Genomic DNA, 22,130 nt, shown 5'->3' on the forward strand with positions numbered 1-22,130 from the left:
AGAATCATGACAATTCATCAGTTTTCTTCCTTGAATTTTTCTTTTTTCTTGAGGGTTTATGCTTTATTCTTTATTGACAATTAAGCAGTTGATAGTGATTTGCTGGGAAGTTTAACTTTTGCGATTGGTCATGTTTCGTATTTTTCCTTTTTCCAGAACTCATCTAGACACCTCAGCTGAGTTGCGGTATTCTGTTGGATCCCTAGTGGACAGCCAGTCTGATTACAGAACAACTAAAGTAATAAGAAGACCCAGGAGGGGCCGCATGGGTGTGCGAAGAGATGAGCCAAAGGTTAATTTTTTTTTTTATTTCAAGTCTTTGATGATTCTAAGTAAATATCTTACTCCATCTTGAATAGAATTTTAATACTGAGAGAATTCCAACTGCTAGCATTTTTAGTTTCAAGCATGACATATGACATATTTTTAAAACTATAACTAATGCAAAACCACTGCTATGTACCAGAAGTTAAACTAAGCATTCCCCATGCATGTATCCACATAACCTTTTGAATTTGGTTCTATTTTTATGCTAACTTCAGACATAAAAAGATTGAAGCTCAGAAATTTTAAGTGTTCAACACTATACAGCCAGCAAAGTGATAGAGTCAAAACTTGAACCTTTATTTGTGTGGTTTCGAATTCCATGCTTTTTTATCCCTTATGCTGTATTGCCAAACAAATGGACTCTTGGTTTGCTTGGGCACTTATGCAATATGAATATATTGTTAATTAAGATTAATTAAATATTTTAATTATAATTGCTATTTTAATAAAACTTTGAGGAAAATGTACATAGACTATTGAAAGTGTTTATAGAGAACTCTTCATGATAAACTGCAGTGCCAATCTTCATTCGTTCGCTACATATAAGCCATGTATATTGTAAGTGTCGAGTGGCATTTTATAGAGAAGTACTATAGTTCCTTTGTGCCCTAAGTATAAGTTGTTCTCCGCAACCACTTTCATGTGTTGAATACTATATAACCTAATTGTCCTTACTTGTATACAGGTCCTTGATACCCTATGGTTGTTTTTTTTTTTTTCAAGAGCTGGACACTCAACCCAGGAGTACCTGGGTGGCTCAATCTTTTTTTTTTTTTTAAAGACTTTATTTATTTGACAGAGAGAGACACAGCGAGAGAGGGAACACAAGCAGGGGGAGTGGGAGAGGGAAAAGCAGGCTTCCCGCGGAGCAGGGAGCCCGATGCGGGGCTCGATCCCAGGACCCTGGGATCATGACCTGGGTGGAAGGCAGACGCTCAACGACTGAGCCACCCAGGCGCCCCTACCCTATGGTTTTTAATTGGTACCTATGTCATGTATAAATTAATCCTTCATAGTAGGCATTCAATATCTGTTAAATGAATGAATAAGAAGTGAACAAATGAAGAATAAATCAAGTCCATCTTAGTTCTTTTCTCATTTGTATATGACAAATAAATTAGTGCTACTTGGTACCAAAAAAATTTATAACACAAATGCTAATTCAGGTCCTCAAATCTTAAATAAATACTGTGGTATTTACATGGGGTCCCCCCTCAGAAAATCATTTTACATCATCACAAAAATGAAAACCATTTTTTAAAATGCAGAAAACTCTAGGTCCCCTCTCTCTTACTTCCCTTCCTCTCCCACCCTCAGATAACAGCTTGAAAAACACCAATAGATATATTATCTTTGGGGGCACCTGGCTGGCTTAGTCAGTAGAGCATGCAACTCTTGATCTTGGGGTCATGAGTTGGAGCCCCACATGGGGCGTAGAGATTACTTACAAAAAAAGATTTTCATTCACATGAGGGATTTCTTATATCAAATAAAAACCATAGTCATGTAAATTAGTGTGCCTTGGGCTTAAAAAATCAATGAAGCATTTAAGTGATCAGAGAAGTAGAGATGAAATTAAATCACTTTTCAATATTATTTTAATTATACTTTGTTAGAATCTATGTAAATGAATGTTTGGGAGAGAATTATTATATAACTAGTGTGATAATATTTGCAGTCTCAGTCTATAATAAGAAAGTGTAAGTAAGACTAATATAAGAGATGGAAATGCTCCAGTACAAGTGAATAGAGATTGTTATATTTGGAAAGAAGGAAAAATGTTTCAAACATAGATGCTTTAAAGTGATTGTTAACTTCAAGTGGGGTTGAACTAGAAATCATGCATAAGTTTATCATCATTATTCCTATTAAAATCTTGGTATTTATGCTGACAATTAATATCTGCCATTACTTAAGATGTCAAGGAAATATTTTATTGAAACAATGCATTAAAATGGTAATAATCAGTTCTGCTTTTGCTAGGTAAACTATAAAGCATGAGTGCTTTTTGTTGATATTTTTCAGAATAGTGCTTTAATAATGAGCAATATGATACATACGGTAATTACTCATTTACCACACAGGTGAAGTCTCTTGGGGATCATGAGTGGAATAGAACTCAGCAAATTGGAGTGCTAAGCAGCCACCCTTTTGAAAGTGACACAGAAATGTCTGATATTGATGATGATGACAGAGAAACTATTTTTAGCTCAATGGATCTTCTCTCTCCAAGCGGTCATTCTGATGCCCAGACTCTAGCCATGATGCTTCAGGAACAATTGGATGCCATCAACAAAGAAATCAGGTGAGTTCGGGCGCCTGGGTGGCTCAGTTGGTTAAGCGACTGCCTTCGGCTCAGGTCATGGTCCTGGAGTCCCGGGATCGAGTCCCACATCGGGCTCCCTGCTTGGCGGGGGGTCTGCTTCTCCCTCTGACCCTCCCCCCTCTCATGTGCTCTCTCTCTCTCATTCTCTCTCTCAAATAAATAAATAAAATCTTTAAAAAAAAAAAGAAATCAGGTGAGTTCAATTATCACTGATGGTTTTAAAGGATTAGAAGACCTTGATACTAAAAATGAGATAATTAAACCAGAAGCACAGGCATCATCTGGGAACCTTTGAATTTCAAAGCACTTTTTACATTTAAATTTACTGTTTAAATGATATTTGTGGTAATAAGGTACATTCTTAAAGTACATTTAACACTGCCATAAAGGTACTAAATAGTATGCAATTAATATGCAGCCAGCTAGGGCGCCTGGGTGGCTCAGTTGGTTAAGCGACTGCCTTCGGCTCAGGTCATGATCCTGGAGTCCCTGGATCGAGTCCCGCATCGGGCTCCCTGCTCGGCGGGGAGTCTGCTTCATCCTCTGACCCTATCCCCTCTCATGTGTTCTCTCTCTCTCATTCTCTCTCTCTCAAATAAATTAATTAAAAAAAAATCTTTAAAAAAATAAAAAAAAATATGCAGCCAGGTCCTTAAAACTATTTAGACATCAGAGTGAAATTAACTAGGACTGAATTATTTCATAGTAGATATGAAAAAAATGCACTATCACCACAGTGGATAATAGATGGTTTCCAAAGAGTAGATTACATTATAGAGTTGAAGTTGTACAAGTTATCAATTCAAACATTGAGAAATGTTGATAATTTCAATTTTTAACTTAATATATACTGTCTCAAATCCCAATGATGTTAGTAGTCTTTACTTAATCATTAACTTGACTAACCCCAGTAAAGAACCTAACTGTGTCAGGTGGATTTACAGTCTTTCAAACATCGGGAAACTACTCTTAACTTGTTTTTTCTCAATGGATGAACAGTTTTTTAATATTTTGAACAATGGGTTTTGTTTGTTTGTTTGTTTTTCTGGCTCTAGCTAAGTGTGTTACCTCCTAATACAATTCACATCTATCCAGTTCTCTTCTTTTTTTTTTTTTTTAAATATATATTTTTTTAATTTTATTTATTTATTCATGAGAGACAGAGAGAGAGAGAGAGAGAGGCAGAGGGAGAAGCAGGCTCCCAAGGAGCAGGGAGCCCGATGCGGGACTCGATCCCAGGACCCTGAGATCATGACCTGAGCCAAAGGCAGACGCCCAACCATCTGAGCCACCCAGGCGCCCTATCCAGTTCTCTTCTATCATCAGCCTATTGCACATTATAATAGGTTCTCATGTAGATGACAATAATTCTTTCTGGTTTCCTCACGGTGTATGGGTTCCCATCTAATCCAAAGTAACACTGCAACCAGAGAAGACTTTTTTAAAACCCAATGTGCTTAGGTAAAGTAACCCTTTTTCAAACCCTTCAGTTGCTCTTAAGGTAAAGAACAAAATACTCCATATTGTCTACAGTGCCCCACCTTCCTCAACATTCTCACCTACCTGATTCCATGTTCCATTATACATGACTTCCAGTTCTTTGAATCTTCCTTGCTCTCTCCTTTGTGGTTGCTGTTCCTTTCTTCTAGAACATTCTCCTCATTCCACACCATTGTCCCATAACATTTCACCCTCTTTACTCTTACCACCATCCCTTCTTCTGTCCTTCAGTTCATTTTACTGTCTTTCTTACCTTCATTAGATTGTAAATTATATAAGAACAAGAAATATATCTTGTTTTGCTCACTGTCTTTTATATCCAGATATTAGCACTTTTCTTGATAAATAGAAAGTGTTTCATAAATATTTGATTAGTATGAATAGAAAAAATAATACAGAACATAAATTCAAACTGAATGACATTTTTTGATGCTACAGAGCTAATGATTTAACACACTGAGTAGATTTGAAATCGAGTATGTATCTGTGATATTTGTTTTCATCGAGAATATATACACACACCCTCAATAACAACCCATGTCCCTCTAGGACCTCAACTTTGTTACCTTAGGGTAGTAAAGCCCAGTTATAATCTTGGTCTAGACTAATTAAGTTGATACCCTTTTATATGTTTCCTTGCTGACCCTAATAATGTATTTAATATAGTTGCTAGTTTTTAAGAAATTAAGAACTACATATAATTCAAGTATATAGCAACATTCAAAAGAAGTAGGTATTTTGGACAGCAGGGGAAGATGGTGGAGTAGGAGGACTCTAAGCTCATCTCATCCCATGGATACAACTACAACACTCACATAAGTGAATATAACCCAGAAAATGATCTGAAGACTGGAAGAACAAATTCCACAACTAAAGGTAAAGAATATATCTGTAAAAATTAGTCAAGGGATTCACAAAATAAAAGGATGTAAAATATGACACCATATACCTAAAATGTGGTGTGGAAAGGATTAAAGAATGGGTTGAAACTTAAAAATGAGTCAATGGAAAAATCAAAAAGAAATTAAAAATTACATGGAAACAAATCAAAATGAAAATGCAATGGTCCATAATCTTTGGGATGCAGCAAAAGTGGTTCTAAGAGGAAAGTTTATAACAATGCAAGCTAGAAGCAAGAAAAATCTCAAATAACCAATCTAACTTTACACCTAAAGGAGCTAGAAAAATAACAAACAAAACGCAAAACCAGAGAAGGAAGGAAATAATAAAGGTTAGAGCAGAAATAAATGATATAGAAACTAAAAATAAAGGAACAAACAAAAACTAAAGAAGAGATAAATGAAACCAGGAGTTGATTCATTAAGATCAACAAAATTGATAAACACTTAGCTAGACTCATAAAATAAAATAAAGACCCATATAAACAAATCACAAATGAAAGAGAAGAAATAATAAGCAACACCAAAGAAATACAAACAATTGTAAGAGAATATTATGAAAAATTATACGCCAACAAATTGGACAAACTTGAAGAAATGGATAAATTCCTAGAAATGTATAACCTGAAGCAAGAAGAAATAGAAAATTTGAACATTTGAAGAAGAGGTAATACCAATTCATTTCAAACTATTCCAAAAAATATAAGATAAAGGAAAACTTTCAAATCCATTCTATGAGGCCAGTATCACCCTGATACCAAAACCAGATAAAGACATCACAAAAAAAAAGAGAACTATAGGCCAATATCTCTGATGAACATAGATGCAAAAATTCTCAACAAAATAGTAGCAAACCAAATCCAACAATACATTAAAAAAATCATTCACTACAATCAAGTGGGATTTAGTCCCAGAATGCAAGGGTGGTTAAATATTCACAAATCCATCAATGTGATATATCACATCAATAAGAAAAAGGATAAAAACCATATGATCATTTCAATAGATGAAGAAAAAGCATTTGACAAAGTACAATATCCATTTATGATAAAAACCCTCAACAGAGTAGATTTAGAGGGAAAATATCTCAACATAATAAAGACTTTACATGAAAAACCCACAAAAATATCATACTCAGTGATGAAAAACAGAGCTTTTCCCTTAAGGTCAGGAAAAAGACAAGTATGTCCACTCTCACCACTGTTACTCAACATAGTACTGGAAGTCCTAGCCATAGCAATTAGACAATAAAAAGAAAGAAAAAATGTCCAGATTGGTAAGGAAGAACTAATACTTTCACTAATTGCAGATGACATGATACTATATATAAAAAAACCCTAAAGACTCTACCAAAGGGCGCCTGGGTGGCTCAGTCGTTAAGCGTCTGCCTTCGGCTCAGGTCATGATCCCAGGGTCCTGGGATCGAGTCCCACATCGGGCTCCCGGCTCAGCAGGAAGCCTGCTTCTCCCTCTCCCACTCCCGCTGCTTGTGTTCCTGCTCTTGCTATCTCTGTCTCTGTCAAATAAATAAATAAAATCTTTGAAAAAAAAAAAAAAAAAAAAAGACTCTACCAAAAAACTACTAGAACTAATAAATGAATTCATTAAGGTGGCAGGATACAAAATCAATGTACAGAAATCTGTTGCATTTCTATACACTAATAATGAAGCAATCCCATTTACAAATGCACTAAAAAAATAATGAAATATGTTGGCATAAACTTAACCAAGGAGGTGAAAGACCTCTACTATGAAAACTATTAAATGTTGATGAAAGAAATAAAAAACAACATAAAAAATGCAAAGACATTCCATGTTCATGGATTAGAAGAACAAATATTGTTAAAATGTCTATACTACCCAAAGCAATCTACAAATTTAATGCAATCCCTATCAAAATACCAATAATATTTTTCACAAAACTAGAACAATCCTAAAATTTGTGTGGAACCACAATAGACCCTGAATAGCCAAAGCAATCTTGAAAAAGAAAAAACTGGACATATCACAATTCCAGACTTCAAGTTATATTACAAACCTTTAGTAAAACAGTATGGTATTGGCATAAAAATAGACACATAGATCAATGGAACATCATAGAAAACAAAGAAATAAACTCACAAATATATGGTCAATTAATCTTAGAGGAGGAAAGAATATACAATGGGAAAAAAACAGTCTCTTCAACAAATAGTGTGAGAAAACTGGACAGCTACATGCAAAAGAATGAAACTGGACCACTTTCTTATACTATACACAAATTCAAAATGGATTAAAGATCTAAATGTGAGACATGAAACTCTAAAAATCCTAGAAGAGCGCATAGGCAGTAATTTCTGACATCAGCCATAGCAACAGTTTTCTAGATATGTCTCCTGAGACAAGGGAAGCAAAAGTAAAAACGAACTATTGGGACTACATCAAAATAAAAAGCTTCTGCACAGTTAAGGAAACAATCAACAAAGCTAGAAGGTAACCTATGGAATGGGAGAAGATATTTGCAAATGACATATCCGATAAAGGGTTAAATTCAAAATATATAAAAAATTTATACAACTCAACACCCCCCCAAAAAATAAATAATCCAATTAAAATGGGTAAAAGACATGAATAGACATTTTTCCAAAGAAGACATACAGATGGCCAACAGACACATGAAAAGATGCTCAACATCACTAATCATCAGGGAAATGCAAATCAAAAGCACAATGAGATACTACTTCACAACTGTCAGAATGGCTAAAATCAAAAACACAAGAAATAGCAGGTGTTGGTGAGGATATGGAGCAAGGAGAATCCTCTTACACTGCTGGTGGGAATGCAAACTGGTGCAGCCACTCTGGAAAACAGTACAGAGGTTCCTCAAAAAGTTAAAAAGAGAACTACCCGAGACACCTGGGTGGCTCAGTTGGTTAAGCATCTGCCTTTGGCTCAGGTCATGATCCCAGGGTCCTGGAATCAAGTCCCACATTGGACTCCTTGCTCAGCAGGGAGCCTGCTTCTCCCTTTGCCTGCCGCTCCCCTTGCTTGTGGGCTCTCTCTCTCTCTGACAAATAAGTAAAATCTTAAAAAAAAAAAAAATAGAACTGCCCTAAGATCCAGTAATCACACTACTAGGTATTTACTCAAAAAATACCAAAACACTAATTCAAAGGGATTCATGCAACCCTATGTTTATTGCAGCATTATTTACAGTAACCAAGCTATGGAAACAGCCCAAGTGTCCATTGATAGATAAATGGATAAAGAAGTGGTATATACATACAATGGAAAATTATTCAGCCCTAAAATAGAATGAAAACTTGGGGCACCTGAGTGGGTCAGTTGGCTAAGTATCTGACTCTTGATTTCGGCTCAGGTCATGATCTTAGGGTTGTGAGATTGAGCCCTGCCTCAGGCTCTGCATGGAGCCTGCTTAAGATTCTCTTGCTGGAGAAGAGGTGGGTGGGGGGATGGGGTAACTGGGTGATGGGCATTAAGGAGGGCACTTGAACTAATGAGCACTGAGTGTTATATGCAACTGATGAATCACTAAATTCTACCTCTGAAACTAATAATACAGTATATGTTAATTAAATTGAATTTAAATAAAAAATTAAAAAAAAAGAAATGCACATGTTGCAGGTGTACAACATAAAAAAAATCCCCCTCTCCCTCTGCCCCTCACCTCCCCTCACTCACATGTGTGCATCTGTGTGTGCTCTCTTTTTCGCTCTCTCAAAAAAAAAAAAAAAAGAAGAACGAAATCTTGCCATTCGCAACAACATGGATGGAGCTAGAGAGTATAATGCTAAGTGAAGTAAGTCAGAGAAAGCCAAATACCATACCATCTCACTCATATGTAGAATTTAAGAAACAAACGGGCAAAGGGAAAAAAGGGAGGCAAACCAAGAAACAGACTCTTAACTGTAGAGAACAAACTGATGGTTACCAGAGGGGAGAGGGTGGGAGGGTGGGTGAAATAGGTGATGGGGATTAAAGAGTACACTTATCATGATGAGCACTGAATATGCATGGAAGTGTTGAATCACTATATTGTACACCTGAAACTAATATAACACTGTATGTTAAACTATACTAGAATTAAAATTTAAAAACTTATTATAAAAAAGAAGCATCTTCATAAAAACAGTGACAACGTCTTCGTAAAAACTGCTAACACTAACTAGAATTTATTTCTGGTTAAGATTTTTCTTCTTCCACAAACTATTCTAACCATTAAAAAAAACTTCCTCTTTTCTGGTTTCCTCAGTTTACTTATTCTCCCTTAAAGGAAGGGATCAAATTACTTCATTTGCCACTGTCCTGTTTGTTAGTTAATCTGTGCATCTATAGTTAGCTACTGTTTTGAGTGCCTTACTTTTGTGGTCTTATTTATTATTTTATCCTTTTGTATGATTTATATGGGACTCTCTCTCCAACACATTAGGACATTTCAAAGGGAATCTATTTTGTGTCTTTCTTTCTTTCATTTTCTTTCTTTCTTCCTTTCTTTCTTTCTTTCTTTCTTTCTTTCTTTCTTTCTTTCTTTCTTTCTTTCTTTCTTTTCCTTCCTTCCTTCCTTCCTTTCCTTCCTTCCTTTCTTTCTTCCTTCCTTTCTTTCTTTTCTTTCTTCCTTCCTTCCTTTCTTTCTTTCATTCTTTTCTTTCTTTCTTTCTTTTCTTTCTTTCTTTCTTTCTTTCTTTCTTTCTTTCTTTCTTTCTTTCTTTCTTTCTTTTTCTTTCTTTTCCTTCCTTCCTTCCTTTCCTTCCTTCCTTCCTTCCTTCCTTCCTTCCTTCCTTCCTTCCTTCCTTCCTATCTTTTCTTTCTTTCTTTCTTTCTTTCTTTCTTTCTTTCTTTCTTTCTTTCTTTCTTCCTTCCTTCCTTCCTTCCTTCCTTCCTTCCTTCCTTCCTTCCTTCCTTCCTTCCTTCCTTTCTTTCTTTCTTTCTTTCTTTCTTTCTTTCTTTCTTTCTTTCTTTCTTTCTTTCTTTCTTTCTTTCTTTCTTTCTTTCTTTCTTTCTTTCCTTCTACATATTCTTGAAGCTTCTCCTTAAAGAAAAAATGAGTAATAGTGCTTTGTCTTCTCAAAAGCATTTAGCAACAGTTAAAACAGTTTCTTTTATTATGTATGTATGTGTCTATCTGCCTATAAATAGATCATCTCCATATTATTAACATTGCCTGGTGCTTTTTTGAAGTTGACTTGGCTAAGTAGGTATTGTTAAAAAAAATCTCAGGGTTTTATTTGACCAAATGATAATTATAAATGGCCATTCATTGAAGATTCTGTCAGTTGTACTGTTTCATCAGGTGGGAGTTAAGATTCAGTATCTTTGTTGGGATCTGAGTTTCTAAAAGTCTCATTTACTGGCACCTCAGGTCAAATGTAAGATTAGGATGAGTGGCAGGAAAAAAAAAAAAAAGGATTAGCGGCAGAAATTTTCTAGGCAGGCAAGGTTTTAAAAGGTTTAGCAGGTGAAAAAAAAAGTTTTAGCAGGTGTAGTATAGAAAGAGGGTTAGACTGAAAGTGGGGAGGAGTTATATATCACTTGAAAAGAAGGATTTTCTAATAATCAGCCAGAAAGCCTCTGGAATTTTTGAAAGTTATATCATAGCCTTAGAGAAAAGAAAACATTAGATTTGATATAAAATGTTCACAGAGCTATTTATTTATTTATATGAATTCCAGTTACCATCTTAGCAGCATATAATGGATCCAAATTAAATTGTATCTTTCAGGCTAATTCAGGAAGAAAAAGAATCCACGGAGTTACGTGCTGAAGAAATTGAGAACAGAGTGGCTAGTGTGAGCCTGGAAGGCCTGAATTTAGCAAGAGTCCACCCAGGTACCTCCATCACTGCCTCCGTTACAGCTTCTTCACTGGCCAGTTCATCTCCCCCGAGTGGACACTCAACGCCAAAGCTCACCCCTCGGAGTCCTGCCAGGGAAATGGATCGGATGGGAGTCATGACACTGGTATGATGATATGCACGAGAACATTGTCCCCATTAGGATTAATGGTGCATGAGCTGATATTTACTGGGTGTTTATTCTAAGGACCTTCTTTGGTTTTTATCATTTTTCTTTTCTCACAACATCCCTATGCGGTAGGTGCAACTATTAATCCCATTATGAGGCAAGCAAATATAGCCTACACAGGTGTAATTTTCTAAGGTTACATAATAGGTAAGTAGAAGAGCAGCAATCTAAATATCACAGCAGCTATCTGAATGACTTAAACCATTAAGTAAATTTTTACAGGTAATATCTTGATGAAGTAAATTGGAACTGGGTATTTTATTTTTAATGCAATAAATCACAAAAAAAATTATTATAATTGCTTCAATAAAACAACAAAGAATGTTAACATTTTATAATATAGATAATATAATTTTAATAAGAAGATCCATCAAAAATAAGAGCAACAATTTCCCAATTTTGTTTTAGAATTTCATGTCAACATTTTTACCCTTCTTTATTCTTTAATTCTTTGTTTCGTTTATTTTTATATTTGGGATTAATAGTTAGAAACCTAAGTTAGGAGGTACCCTGAATATAATTGAGAGAAAATCAAAATGCCTTTGCTAAAAATAATATAGAGAAACCTCTGGAAGAAATGATGGGAATGACTACTGAGTGCTGTGATGGTTAGCCACTTAAATCTCATGATAACATCTGCAAGTCTGAGGGCATCACCTCAACAGAGAGCAGAGGTAACTGGGGTTTGAGAGCATGAGTAAATTGCTCATGTTCAACACAGTAAGTGGAGCTGGATTTTTTCTTCAAATTTGCTGGCACAAAAGCATGTGCAACTCTGTCCCTTCTGTGTGTGTGTGTGATTACCTGGAAATAACGTTTAAATGACAGTAATGAAGATTTAAATATTCTGAACTATTTTTGGAGGTAAAATTCTGTTTCTGTAATGAATATTAAAACTTTACTATTAAAATAATAAAATTCTAATTAAAAATGAGTTTGGGGATAGAAATTAATTTAAAAAATAGGTGAAATAATAGTTTTATACAGTATAAAACTAGCACAAATATAACAAATGGAGGAGAAATTAATGATACTACAGAAGAATATGAAGTGTATACAGTGTTTCTAAATATAGTCAGAAGGCTGTGAAGCTTCTATAAAAAGTGTCACAGTATCTATCTCTGTGCGTATGTATGTGTGTAAAATATCTGAACAAAAAATTTTAATTCATTTTCTAAATGACATCTTTAATAAATATGTTGCAGTAATATGTATTGTAGCTAATAAATTGTAAAAATTATTTCCATTGGAATTGATTTATATTAATGCACATATGCACATATTTATAAAGAAATTATATCTCTATCTTTATATATAAAATGCTCTCACCTCTAGGCAAAAACTACCTTATAATTTTTTTTAATTTTATTTTTACAAAATCTGTTATGTATGTAAGTTAAATGTCTTTTTCTTTAATTTTACAATTGAGAATTGAAACAGAAAACTATTTTTATGGTGTGGCAGCATTTTTCACATTCAAACTCTTTATGATTATGGACTTCCATACAATAAAGTCAACATAAAAGAAACATGGCAAAATTTTTTAAAAAAGGAAACTTTTACCTTCTTACTTACCGTCTTAAACCACTGAGTCCTCTATTCTGTGCTCAGAATATTGATATTAAAAATATTTTTAAAATAGGGGCGCCTGGGTGGCTCACTCAGTTAAGTGGCTGCCTTTAGCTCAGGTCTTGAGCTCAGGTCTTGTCCTGGGCTCTAGCCCCTCCCTAGTCAGGCTGGCTGCTGCTCAGCAGGGAGTCTGCTTCTCCCTCTGCCCCTCACCCCTGCTCATGCTCGCTCGCTCTCAAATAAATAAATAAAATCTTAAAAAAATATTTTTAAAACAGACATCATAGACTGTGCCCAATCAGGACAAAGGACAGCTAATCAGAACGGACCCGCACTTTGACACAGCACAAAGTTTTAGCCAATGTACTATATACCCAGTATATGGAGCTACATTATGCTCTGCTTATTTTTAGAAATCTAAGAACCATTAATCTGACTTTAACTAAACAGGACATTGTCTCTGTCTTACTTTCTGTTTATATTTGCTGCATATATTGATGACTTATTATCAAAGCTACAGTAAGAATGTTGGCCCACAGAGCATAATTCAGCCAGCATTCAAGGCAAGGAAGCTTTGGTTATTTCTGTCCTATTCTTCCTTACATTTTTGCAACATAGTGTTTTGCTCTTTAAAGTATTTTCATAAACATTGATAATGTTATTATTTTATACTAATAAAATAATGTGTATAAACACATTTACACACATTATTTAGACATGATGTTTGTGTAATATGAAAAAGATGCCATAGCTTTCAAGCATTTTCTTGAGCAGTTAGTCATAAATAAATCAATGATAAATGAACATTATTACACTGTAATTACAGTACTTAAAAATGTTTAAAGCATTTCCTGAGGGTAAAAAAAGTACATAAAATTTTCCATATCTGACTCAGAAAAACAAGAAATGAAACCCGGAAGTCCTTATCATCCTAAGAAAACTTTGTCATTAAATTCATCACTGCTACAGTGAAAGACAAGTAGATTTTCTTTTACCTATAGAAAATATTGGGGGGGATAATTTTGTTGGATATAATCCATGTTTGGATATTCAGAGGAAAATGAAGAATTTTAGGGACAGAAAAGCAGAGATTGAAAAGATATTATATTCATTTGTATTGTATATGTTTATATGTTTTACAAACATTGTTATTTGTCCTGATTATAAAATGTGCTTTTATTTACTTTTACCTCACCACAAATCTTTTTTTTCTTTAAGATTTTATTTATTTATTTGACAGAGAGAGAGGAGGGAGAAGCAGGCCTCCCGCCGAGCAGGGAGCCCAATGCGGGGCTCAATCCCAGGACCCCGGGATCACGACCTGAGCCAAAGGCAGACGCATAACGACTGAGCCACCCAGGCGCCCCTACATCACCACAAATCTATAAGCATAAAGAACAGTCTACCAATATCTAGTTAGAATATTGAATGAAGTAGATCAACCAATTTTCCAATAACAAAAATATATAAATGTAACTAAAATGGAATAAAATTGTTTTACTCACACAAGAAAAATTAACGAAGATATTAAGTGAATAAGGTTCATCGGAAATCAGAAAGAATTAACTTTTAAAAAAATTCTGTAAAAGCACATTGACAAGAAAACAGCAGCTGTAGAAACATGTTATACTGAGGCCAGAGCTTTAGGCATTTGGGAATGAGAGATTTGTTAGGATGCCAGGAAGTTTGAGATGCATCAGGAATAACATCCCTGCCCAAGGGAGGACCAAGGCTCTGCATAGATAGGGCAAAAGGGAATGTTTATAAACTCCATATATGTGCATTGATTCTTCATTTGTATATGATCTTCTTCATTCCCATTTATGTTTTCTTGGGAGGATATAGTCCCATATTTATTTCTGGCTAGATCACTCCATATGTGCTTCCTATTCCCTAGGGTTCCGTGTCTCAGATCTCATACACATATGTTTGACCCCATCATGTGGACATGCCCCCTACCAATTCCATCTACGAAGGTTCCTCTCTGAAGTCACTCTGAGGAGGAGTCCTTCTGTAATGGTTAAAGACATTTATTTAGAAAACAATGGAATGAAAAAACAAGACAGTCAAGTTATAGAATACTGTTTAAACTTGTAACATGGTCAATGGTACTCATTAATTAGTTCTGTTTTATGTTGTTTTTATTACTGCCAATCACAGCCAAGTGATCTAAGGAAACATCGGAGAAAGGTACTGTAAATATCTTTTATATGATTGCTAGTTGAATATTGTTTTTCTGTGAAAGCTTTAAAATTATATTCCCATTAGTTGAGACATTTTAGTAACATAAAAAGAAATATTAAAAGTATTTAAGTGTTATCCAATTGTGTAAATACGATTATAAGAACAAATGCCTCAAAATAAAATTGTTTATGCTTTCTAGGGTAATGGTTAGATTATGTGGTCTAAATATCCTAGAATTAGGTTGTTTATTGTCAATGCTAGAACAATGCTGCTTGTTTTTAAATGTAGGTTTTACTGTTATTCAGGTATGTGAGACCAACATCAGGAGACCACTGTCAATGAAAAGAGAGTTTGTTACTCACACTTCCCCAGAGGAAGGGCATGCCCTGCTATGCAGAGGCAAAAGGAAGTACCAGAGGAGGTCCTGAAGCAGAAAGAGCTAGGAGAAAGGATGAGTAGGAGCTTTATTGTGGTTTCTGTTGGAAAGGCAAGGCAGGGTAAGCAGGCTTAGGATTGGCTAGTTTTAATCATGTCGGTGGGCTCTAGGTATTTGGGCCATCTCTAGTTGTCCAATTCCTGGCCTGGGATAATTAAGGCAGAGAAATATTGCCTCCTGAAGTGTAAGAGCCAGAGAGAGAGTATGATTTGGCGGCTGTTCTAGATTCATTGATGTGCACATGAAAGGCACACTCCAGGGAAGTAGTTTGCTATCTCTAGGAATTAGCTAGCCCTGAGAGGAACATTCTGTTGGGTCAGCATGGCACCAGATGCCCGAGTATCAAGAATACAGAACTTATAAAAATATAATTAATCTGCTGCCTTCCTGTTTGGTGTGACATAAATAGAATAAGTATTGGAAATGAGAAACAAAACTGACTCTAGTTCTGATTCACAAAATGACATCTTGTTAGATAATTGAGAACAGCAGAGCTCAGACTCATGGGATATTGGATGGGGAAGATTTCAAAGATTCAACCTACTATCTAGTGCATAAATCTATTTTTCAGTATCATCAAGATGTGATAGACTATTTCCAAAAACTTCAGGAACCAGAAAACTGTTGTTTTTTTTTTTTGTCTTTTTTAAATTAAAGAAATCTGTATTTGTGTGGCTTAGATTGATGGAACTTTTTTTTTTCTTGAGTTAACATCTATCTTTCTATAGTATCTTCTCCGTGATACTACCAGTTGGTTCTCAACTGTCAAATTCATCATGCATAAAGTTCTTTGTCTCTGACTTCCTCTACCACTTAAAAGGATTATTCTAGGAATATAGAAAGAAATTTGAGTAGATGATGGATGTAAAAGAAGTTCAGTGGGTATAAGAAAAAAAGTCACAAAGGAAGGTCCCATACAGGAATGCAGGCTCAGGGAATTCAGTGGGTAAAGAAATGGTTGGTAAAAAAAAGTAGGTCATGGAAAGACCACAAACTAGAAATTGTTGTGTATCAGGCTAAGGAGTTACAGGTGTGATTCCATTTGCACTTCAAAAGAACACTTTAAGATAAGTATTATCACATCCATTTTACTGATGAGGAAATTGAATCTTAGAGAAGGTAAGTAATTAGCACATGTCATTCAACAAGTAAGAGAAATCAGAATTCAAATCCATCTCTGATTCCAAACCCTTTCTCCTCTATTTTATTTATACAGTGTAAGCTCCAAGCATTATTCAGACAAACAGTTTGTGTATGATGTTTTTAAAAGCTGGTATTTGGACAGCTGGCATATTTGACTGGTGGTGTGGAGAGAATAAGGCATTTTAGGAGGTGTTTCAGAGGAAAAACTCTGGAAGCAAAAGGGTCAGGCTTCGCAGAAATAATCACAAAAAACAATTACGGCTAGACCATGGGACTGTGAAGACATAAACACATATTAAATAGAGTTTGGAAACGTACTTTATGAATTTAGGTGAAAGGTGAGTTTAGGAAGAGTTTTCCAGAGTGTTAACCTCATGCTGAAAGTAGTTCTTGAAAAAGATTCTTCCGGTGGCACTGTACTCATTGAAATGGAAAGAGGAAATCCTATAAAGATGCCTACATGAACTGTTACAAGTAATCTAGGCTTGGATGACAAAAGCCCAGTCAAACAATTTATTTAAGTTTCTCCAATACATGAGGTCTTTATCGTATATCATATATAAACACACTTACGCATAATAGCTCAACATAGAAACAAAGCAAGGCATTATGTAGACATAAGATGATAAACAGCTTTAAAATTTTTGCTATAGCCATATTGCTAACTTTTTGTCATCAGAACTTCCAGAACTGTATCTTCTAACTATGCTTTCCACAATCTTTCCCTCTATATGTATGTATTTCAATGCATAGTGATGCCGTGAAAAAAATGCAGGATTGTTGTAAAAAAATACCTCTTTACAATCAATTTGATTATTGAAAAGTCTGACTGTCATGCAGTTTTATATGTCTGTCTCTGACAGAATTTATGGTATCCTGAACTGTTCTGGATTCTGAACTAAATTATTCAAAGAAATCCCTTCCACCCCATCTTCTGGTTTCTGTATGCCTTTGTCCACATTCCCATGAGAGGTAGTGAAATGAAACAATTTGCAAGAATTTTTTTTCTAATAAATTGCCACTCATTTTTTTTAAACATCTGGAACACATTTCATTAGCCTGATTTAATACACTTTATCTGGTAAAGTTGTATTTTTGCCACCTTCTCTTCTCACTTCAAAAATCTATGTAAAAGATATCCATGTTATGATAACCTGACTATGCATACTTTTTTTAGTGAATTAGCTCAAATATGTGTTCAGTAACTTTTTATAAAACATTTACATTCCTGATATATTGAAATGGATTCCAGGATAGCTTTCTTATAGTCCCTGGATAGTGATCTATGGTGTTTATTTACTCTGAAATAATATTTTTGTGTAAAGTATCCAAGGGTTTTTTTTTTTCCCCCAAACTGGAATGTCTTTATTTTTAAACAGTTATGACACACACTCTTTAATAATGTGAATTTATAAGTGTAAGACCTATTTGCCCCAAGTTTTTTATTTTGTTTTTGTATTAGAATTACTCAAATAGCCTTGCTTAATGATTTCTCCATTTCCATCCATTTCCATTGAAATCTAGAAAGAGTTCATCTGAATGTATTGTTTTCGCTTCTAGATTGCAGTGGTGGAAGAAGATGGTCGGGAGGACAAAGCAACAATTAAATGTGAAACTTCTCCTCCCCCTACCCCTAGAGCCATCAGGATGACTCACACCCTTCCCTCCTCCTACCACAATGATGCCCGAAGGTATGACTCTCCCAACACACAGCACAGGGCCTGCTCTCCTTCGGAAAATACTCCTCTTTCTTTCAGTGTTGTCAAATTGACTGCTTAAACATTTATATGAGAAATTTTATTTGAGCTCTAGCTCTCCATTAAGGTATTGCCCTGCTCCCTCTCCCCAACATCACTTATGGAAAAAAAATTTGCATTCTGAGATCAAATTTTTAGTTTTAAAATTGACTGTATATTTGTGGTCTTATTATTAGCCAATATGGATGATACGAACTCTTCTATTTTTAGTGGATATTTCCTATTAAAATAAAGTCAGGCTAATGGAAGGACTTATTAGGAAGAATAACGGAAAAATTAAGGGATTCTAGGACAAGACTATAAATTTGGCTTAGGTGTAAGAGTAATTAGGGTCTGAAAAGTCCGTAATTGCACATCATTTACTTTTAGCAGACAGATATGTATACCACCCTCCAGGTGCTGGTGCTGCTGGCTAGAACAGCTACCCAGGCAGAAAGTTCATAAGAAAAAAAAAATGATATTTTTGCCAAAATATTAAAAGAAAAGGTAAGGGAAAATACCCATTTTTCACAGTAACTCATCCTGTGGTCCTTTCTGTCAGCCTACAAAATTGCAAGCAGATCTCCATGAGAATTAATGGCATAAATAAATCTAAGCATGCAATTCACATCTTAAATACATGGCCTTTTACATTCTTATCAATTGCAGCGTCTCAAGAAACATAATTGATATAACTGAACATAATGACTTAGTATTAATAACTTAGGTAAGAATCTGTCTTCTAAATAGTATGTGTTTTACACACATACTATTTGAAACAGAGCTTTCTGTGCTGGCAGGCATTTTTTGTCTTTCTGTTTTGCTTATTTTTAATTTCTAATGTGGAAAACAAAAGTTACTCCAATTTCAAAATATATGCTTTCACCTTCCAAGAAAAGAGTGAATTATATTTTAACATGTGAAAGCTATTGGTTTGGAGTTTAGAGAATGTGAACTCATTAATTAGGACAAATAAGTAAAGTAATTCATCATGGTGTTGTCACATTAGCAGCTGTAGAATAGATAGCAATATATATTGAACCTCTCCTATTAATACGGTGTCAGTTACACTGACCAGGAATGGAACCTCAAGCAGCTGCTTGGAATTCATTTCAGTGTATCATGTACCTAAAAGAATACCTGAGAACTATGAGAAGAAACAAAAAGTGATCACTAGAGCATATGATTATTTGCTTCTAAATCCTTCCTAGATGATTTAAAATTAAACGATTTAGACTCCAAAACTGGGAGAGAGAAAGATGGCTAGAAGAGGGCGCCTAGGTGGCTCAGTCATTAAGCGTCTGCCTTCGGCTCAGGTCATGATCTCAGGGTCCTGGGATCGAGTCCTGCATTGGGCTCCCTGCTCCTTGGGAGCCTGCTTCTCCCTCTGCCTCTCTCTCTCTCTCTCTGTCTCTAATGAATAAATAAATAAAATCTTTAAAAAAAAAATTAAAAAAAAAAAGATGGCTAGAAGAAACCCCAGTAAAGATGTGGGCTGGAATAGCAGCTTAAATTTCATAGTTAGTTAAATTTAAATGCCTTATCATAGGTCATTATGTTTATGACTGTAAAAAAACATAAGCTCTGAGAAGGAAATAGGGAAAGGGTCACATGCTAAAGAATGGAAGGTCATTTAACATGCAATGAATAAGCCAACCTGTGTTCACTGATTCATTTGAGATCGTATCAGAAATAGGGGTGAAAACATTTAGAACAAAAATAATCTTTTCTAGAAAAAATTTGGAGGCTCAAGGCCCTAAGGCTGAGAAAAACCAAACTTCAATATGCATAAGAGCAAATGTGGGAGGAAAGGGAGAAAATAAGTGTTCTTCCGTTTGTCCCTTTCTAAAGGAACAAGTCTTAGTACTTTGTGGGACGAGCAGTTTGCTCTCTTTTGTGTTTTGCAGTAGTTTGTCTGCCTCCCTTGAGCCAGAAAGCCTTGGGCTTGGCAGTGCCAATAGCAGCCAAGACTCTCTTCACAAAGCCCCCAAGAAGAAGGGAATCAAGTCTTCAATAGGACGTCTGTTTGGTAAAAAAGAAAAAGCCCGACTTGGGCAGCTCCGTAAGTGTGCATGTGTTTGACTCTTCACTGCCACTCATTTCAGTCACTTCTGAGGGTCCATCTGCTTTTCATTTCATTTCCCATCTTTGCATTGCTTCTTTTTTCTACCCGACAAACTTTCTTTTTCAATCAGCTCTGTAAATGCAATTTAGCTGAATAATGTTGGACAAAACTTACAAAGGAAGAATATTGTAAAACGCATAGTCCTTTGATTTCTCTGTGAATAACAATGGCTAGAATTTATTTGATGCTGACTCTGATAGACACAAGGCCCCTATGAGGCAAGGGTTATTACTGTTATTCTTATTTATTGATGACTAAACAATGTCTTAGTAATTTGCAGAACTGAGAAATTTATCCTAGTGTCGGTGTTTCAAATCAGTTTAAAACCACTGAGCGTACTACCACTTAAGGCACAGATATCTATAAAAGCTTTTCTGCTGAAACAGTTGAAATACCTATAAAAAATCCCAAATAATTTTTTTTTGTCAAAATAAAGAATTATATGCAGGGCAAAAAAGTACAGGATTTCTTTGTTTAAAGCTAACACAGCTTTCCACAAACTCTACACTATGTAGGTGGGGAGACAGAGGAAGCAATAGGGCAATAGGGATTGTGTTAGTTATTGTTAGTCACTAATTGAATAAAAACATAGATCAGTACATTTGAAATGACTCTAGGTAAATATATAAACATATGTACATAGATAGGTGATGGATGGATGGATGGACAGACATATTTATAATTGTCTGAAACAAAAAGAATATGAAAAATGTATTTCCTAAAATGATGATATATACACTTGCCTTGTGTGTGTGTGTGTGTGTGTGTGTGTCTTCTTATATATTTATTTTTTCTTGGGAAATCACTTTTTCCATCATATTGGCTATTGTGATTGCATCTTCTTTTTTCCATCTTTTCCTATTTAACTTAGAACTATAGTTAAATTATTGGGAAATATTTAGCTCCCACCTCTAACACCAAATGCTGAACAGAATGATACAAATTTCTTAGCACTTTTTCAGTTTTCCAAATAAAGGAATGATTACTTACAAGTAATGCTCCAGCTCCCAGGCTTACTTTCCTGTCCTGGCACCAAAAGAATTTCTGAGAATAATATTTATGTTTGCAAATTTACAAATGTGATATATTCAAAAATGCCCTTCCCAACTTCCATAATGTAAAACCCACACAAAGCATCAGAAGCCATGGGAAACTGATGTCTGACCAGCTGTGTGATTAAATGTTACTCAGCAGGTGAATTAAATCCTCTTTGGATTTCTATTTCTCAGGAGGGAACTCTTTAAGCTATAAAAAAAATTATTGCATAACAAAAGAAGATAGAAGATGATTCTTTTTTAAATATAAAATATACATGCCAAGGCATTGTTTTAATTTTTTTGACAACTATTTATAATCTTACCAAATTATTTGTCATTTCCAATATATTACAGTGTAATTCACAATAGTGTAAATAGTTATTTTAAGATATTTATTTTGCTAACATAGTAATCATTTTATTTATTCCTATTTCAACATATATATTCATTTTAGGATCTATAATTTACTTTTCCCTTTTAACATATATTTAATTGCCTTTCTCTCATGGATTTTTTTCTATTTTTATTTTGTATTTAACTTCGATGAGGAGTAACTGAATCAGAAATTTTGCCAATATTCTTTCAAAATCAAAGTCAAGATATAATTTAAAGTCTGGTAAAATTTAGATTCTTCTAGAAACCTAGCCCTTCTTACCCATTTTCAGTGACTGTGTGTCTCTATGTTAGACCAGATGAAAAGGGAATCAATGATAATTATTTTTTGATCAACACCATCCAAGTTGGAAACTATCGATAGTTATTGGGGAGCATAGCATCACCCCAGGAAGAATTCTGAGCTCTGAACAATTTTGTTTTACGCAGTAAAAC

General features: G+C 34.9%; 1 protein-coding gene across 5 annotated transcripts in view; it reads left to right on the plus strand.

Moving 5' to 3' along the window:
* PPFIA2 (PTPRF interacting protein alpha 2) overlaps positions 1–22,130 on the plus strand; it is a 476,257-nt gene that overhangs the window by 388,390 nt on the left and 65,737 nt on the right. For all 5 annotated transcript variants that reach the window (XM_064590837.1, XM_054506898.2, XM_054506899.2 and 2 more), the window contains 6 exons: positions 157–292; positions 2,412–2,632; positions 10,772–11,009; positions 14,802–14,831; positions 17,965–18,095; positions 20,048–20,202. In XM_064590837.1, the coding sequence (XP_064446907.1) occupies positions 157–292; positions 2,412–2,632; positions 10,772–11,009; positions 14,802–14,831; positions 17,965–18,095; positions 20,048–20,202 (911 nt within the window). The remainder of the gene's footprint in view (positions 1–156; positions 293–2,411; positions 2,633–10,771; positions 11,010–14,801; positions 14,832–17,964; positions 18,096–20,047; positions 20,203–22,130) is intronic.

The sequence above is a fragment of the Mirounga angustirostris genome, unplaced genomic scaffold (assembly GCF_029215605.1).
Source record: "Mirounga angustirostris isolate CCGP_5_RB_7025 unplaced genomic scaffold, mMirAng1.0.hap1 SCAF_5, whole genome shotgun sequence".
In the NCBI taxonomy this organism is placed as follows: domain Eukaryota; kingdom Metazoa; phylum Chordata; class Mammalia; order Carnivora; family Phocidae; genus Mirounga; species Mirounga angustirostris.